Source organism: Notothenia coriiceps, unplaced genomic scaffold (assembly GCF_000735185.1).
Source record: "Notothenia coriiceps isolate Sejong01 unplaced genomic scaffold, NC01 NC01_scaffold00024438, whole genome shotgun sequence".
NCBI lineage: Eukaryota > Metazoa > Chordata > Actinopteri > Perciformes > Nototheniidae > Notothenia > Notothenia coriiceps.
The window spans coordinates 1-3,770 of record NW_011357139.1 but is presented as its reverse complement, the minus strand read 5'-3'; the positions used below and the strand labels follow the sequence as shown (position 1 = coordinate 3,770).

General features: G+C 45.1%; 1 protein-coding gene across 1 annotated transcript; it reads right to left on the bottom strand.

Moving 5' to 3' along the window:
• Positions 1 to 323: 323 nt before the first annotated feature.
• Positions 324 to 2,701, bottom strand: LOC104955011 (myotubularin-related protein 7-like). Its single transcript, XM_010782237.1, has 3 exons — positions 1,993 to 2,701; positions 1,342 to 1,476; positions 324 to 1,170 (listed from the first exon to the last, which is right to left on the bottom strand). Exons 1-3 carry the CDS (start codon positions 2,235 to 2,237, stop codon positions 972 to 974), a joined length of 579 nt encoding a protein of 192 aa, XP_010780539.1. The 5' UTR covers positions 2,238 to 2,701; the 3' UTR covers positions 324 to 971.
• Positions 2,702 to 3,770: the final 1,069 nt, after the last annotated feature.

Below are 3,770 nucleotides of genomic sequence, written 5' to 3'. Positions count from 1 at the left end.
AAGCCTTCCGAGTAAATCGCCAGAACGCCGACACCTCCTCATCTCCACCGCTCCCATGTTTTATTTTTTGTTGCCATAAGTTAGTCTCTCTGCGTTTCTGCGCTTGGCTAATGCTAATAATGCTAATGCTAGGATAATAAAATGACGGCTTCACAAAACGTTTTTTGAGTTTTACGGGGCGTGGTTTGCAATCCGCCCAGCCAATCAGAAATATAGCTCTTTTCTCACAAGAGAGCCGCATGAGAAGGGGGTAAAAAGGTTCTCATTAACTAATTTTAGTTCTGGCTTTTTTTGGTGTGAACGCGACATTTCGGAACTATATCGGAACTAAAGTGGGAAAAGTACTGCGGTGTGAACGCGGCTAATGGTTTATTTTGAAAGGAATACACTGAGGTTCCCCGGAGACATGTTTTAACAAGTTTAAATATGCTTCATCATTATTTGTGTCTGATATGTTGTTCTACAAACAAATGAAACTAACGTGTTAGTCTTTAAATACCATCACGCTCTCTTTGCTCATTAAAGGTCCAGAAGAGTGTGCGCTGAGGTTAATCACGGTTATGACTTGTCTCCACACACTGCTCACATAAGTCAGTACTTCTCTACTGTTAGTTAAACCTGTGAGGCCGTCTGACAGTGGACCATAGACTCCTCTCTCACTGTAGGCCAGTGGGCCTCTGTTTGTCGGTGTGTGGCAGGGAGCAGGGGCAGTAAACTGGGTTCCTGGTCCCTCCTTTTTTATATCTGTAACTTATTCAGTTGCAAATCCCCAAAGCCGAGTTGGGGCTTGTTGGTGAACAGTTGACACCAAGAGAATTTTGACGAGTTCCATTTTGCTTCTGTTTTTGTCAGGGATGGTAGCGGGGGGGCCACAGGCCAGTGTGGCTCTGTGTGTGACTCACTGATGAGGGCAGACGGGATCACAGACCTTAGAGCTCCATTTTTGCAGTGATGCATGTTGGGGGTGTGTGCTAGTGTTTGCTAGTGTGTTGTATGCCTTGTCTGAAGCCCAGGTGATGGTGGGGGGTTCCTCCCGGCGGTACCTCCTGCTGATTGGCCAGCTCCTCCTCCAGCTGCTGGGACTCTTCCCTCACAGTAGACAGGAAGTCAGCAGGTGACTGGCGAGGAGGCGTGGATTTCTCTGCGTGGTTATAGAGACCCTTCCACATCCTGAGACGAGTGACAAGGAGAACAAAAAAATGAAGTTTTGCCAATGTTTTTCTTCACAATCATTTCCTAGGAGATTATGTTTGACTGACAGCGAGTTGCTAGGTTTGAAGAAAGTAAAGAAGTAAGACCAAGAAAATAAAAATGACCGTGTGTGCGTGTGCAGGAACTTACTTGAAGCAGTAGGGGGTGGTGTTGGGCCTCAGGACCCCCTGGCTCTGGCTCTGCTCAGCCCGGTAGAGAGGGTTGGTGTACTGGGCCCGCTCCTTCCACAGCTCGGGCCAAACGGAGTGAGTCCGCTCTCCAAGCCTGTCCACAGCACACAGCAATGTTACAAAACCATGACACCTTCTCAAATGCAGCACTCACTCTTTGCTGTAACAGACAGGTAGCTGAGGGAAACTGGATCTGGATCTTCAAATCCCCTAGGCAAAATGTGAGGGTCAGCACTGACACAATGAAAACTCCCCTCAATGTTGTTGCCAGTCCAGTGTGGCAGAAGTTAATTTAGGATAACCAAAGCAACCACACCAGCGATCTGTAACTGTCCTGACAGCATGCATCCTGATGGGACTGCAGTGGAACTACATAATACACATCATAATAAAGATGTGAGTGATGTACATGTGAAGTCCTTGACAAACTTCAGTGGGAATATAACTGATGCAGTTTTGGAAAATAATTGGTAAAAGTTAGCATAATAGTAATAAAGTGATAGAACACTTAAAAGTACCACAAGCACAGGGTCATTAATCAGAACTCTACATACTGTGCTGGTCTCTGCACACAGTCCAATACCAGCGAACGTGTGTGTTTCAGTCCTACCTCATGTCCCTGCGCTCCTTCTGGCAGTTGCCCAAGAAGGTCCCGTACCGACAGGAGTAGATGTGTGTGTGTATGGCGACGAGGAAGCGTTCGTTGAACTCGAAGGCACAGGGGAACTGCTCGGACAGCTGCCACACACACTCCACAAACTGATCAATGACAGGAGACACTTCTTTAGGATCTCCGTCCAGGTGGCCGTACCTGCAGGGACACAGCTCCATCTTACTGCCCAACACACACAGCATTCTCTCCACTAAATCAAGTTCTATTCAAGTTCAGTGCTGTACAGTGCCTCCAGTAGAAAAGCACAGACAGGTACAGGAAGGAAGGAAGGGAACAAAGAGAGCAGAGAAAGGGTTGAAATGTTCATTAATACCATTTCTCAAATGTTAGCTCTCCATGAGTGACTCAGAGCTTAAATGTAGAGAAAACGATGATATAGTAAATAATTCATCCGTAATTGTATAATTATAATGATTTTATATTATTTGTGTGCTTTTTAAAGCTAAAAATGTTTTGAACAAAATGTCCCACCCCAGCTTGGATAATAAGTGGTCAGGGCGCCCTTTTGATGTCCTCAAGAAATAATCGCAGTGACATCACTTTGAGCTCTGATGACCTCCAATGGGCTTTTAGAAAATGTAATTTAACTAGTCACATTATCATTTCACAAGTACCGTAATTTTCGGACTATAAGGCGCACCTGAATATAAACCGCAGCAGCTAAATTGAATGATGTGTAAATATATAAGCCGCACTGGACTATAAGCCGCAGGTGTTTTAATGTTTAATTACCATATGTAAGGGTTCGTGCACAGAGGGGATTGTCGGGAAAGAGATGGCTGTTTGAGGAAGCTCCCATTTATTAACATTTCAACAAACAAGTTGCATATTTGCATAACGTATTCAAGTGTTACCATTTAGTGCAATAGTAGCTACAGAACATGTACTGTGCTGTGTAAACTGTACTGTATCACATAGCGTTTCAGACACACAAACTTTTCAACTTTCAAACTTAAACGGTGCGCTCCCAGTGCACGTACCGGCAGTGATCTACAGCAGTGGTTTTCAACCAGTGGTACGGGGACAAACTGTCTCGCTCTCGTAATGTCTGTCTGTCTTGCTCTCGTTCTGTCTCTCGTACCACTCTCGGTTCCACTTTTACTTTTGCGCGCTACCTGTCTCACTCTTTTCCGGCCTCCAGCTTTTCCTGCTGGAGCCCGCCGCTTAAAGGTGGGGGGCGCGGACCGGCCATAGAGCCCATAGAGTTAAAGGTGGTGGACTGTAACCTGTAAAATCCATAGATTTAGGAGGTCCCCTAGTGGCCGTTAGCTGTACAAATCCATAGATTAGCCGCACCGTTATATAAGCCGCAGCGTCGAAAAATGGGAAAAAAGGCGCGGCTTGTAGTCCGAAAATTACGGTAGTATGTAATAAACTCAAAATAACAAAATAAGGGTTGTCTCAGTCCACAACTATATTGGTCAAGTTTTTAGGTTAGTTTTTGATGAGGATATGCTGCCTGTCCTTGAACACACCATGTGGATCCCCTCTCCACCATCCTCATCCATTGAATTGCATTTTATTAGGTTTTTTAAAATGCTTAGCAATGTGTTTTCTGACCAGATGTCTGACACCGTTTTTCTGTGGCCAGTGTGTCAATGTCTGGTTTTAGGTCCTGTGCTTTAGCAATCCCTAGAACAGCGTGGAGGTTGTCGTCAGTGATGCGTGCTTTGTTTTTGTTTAGATTCATTATTGAAAACATCTGTTCGCACAGA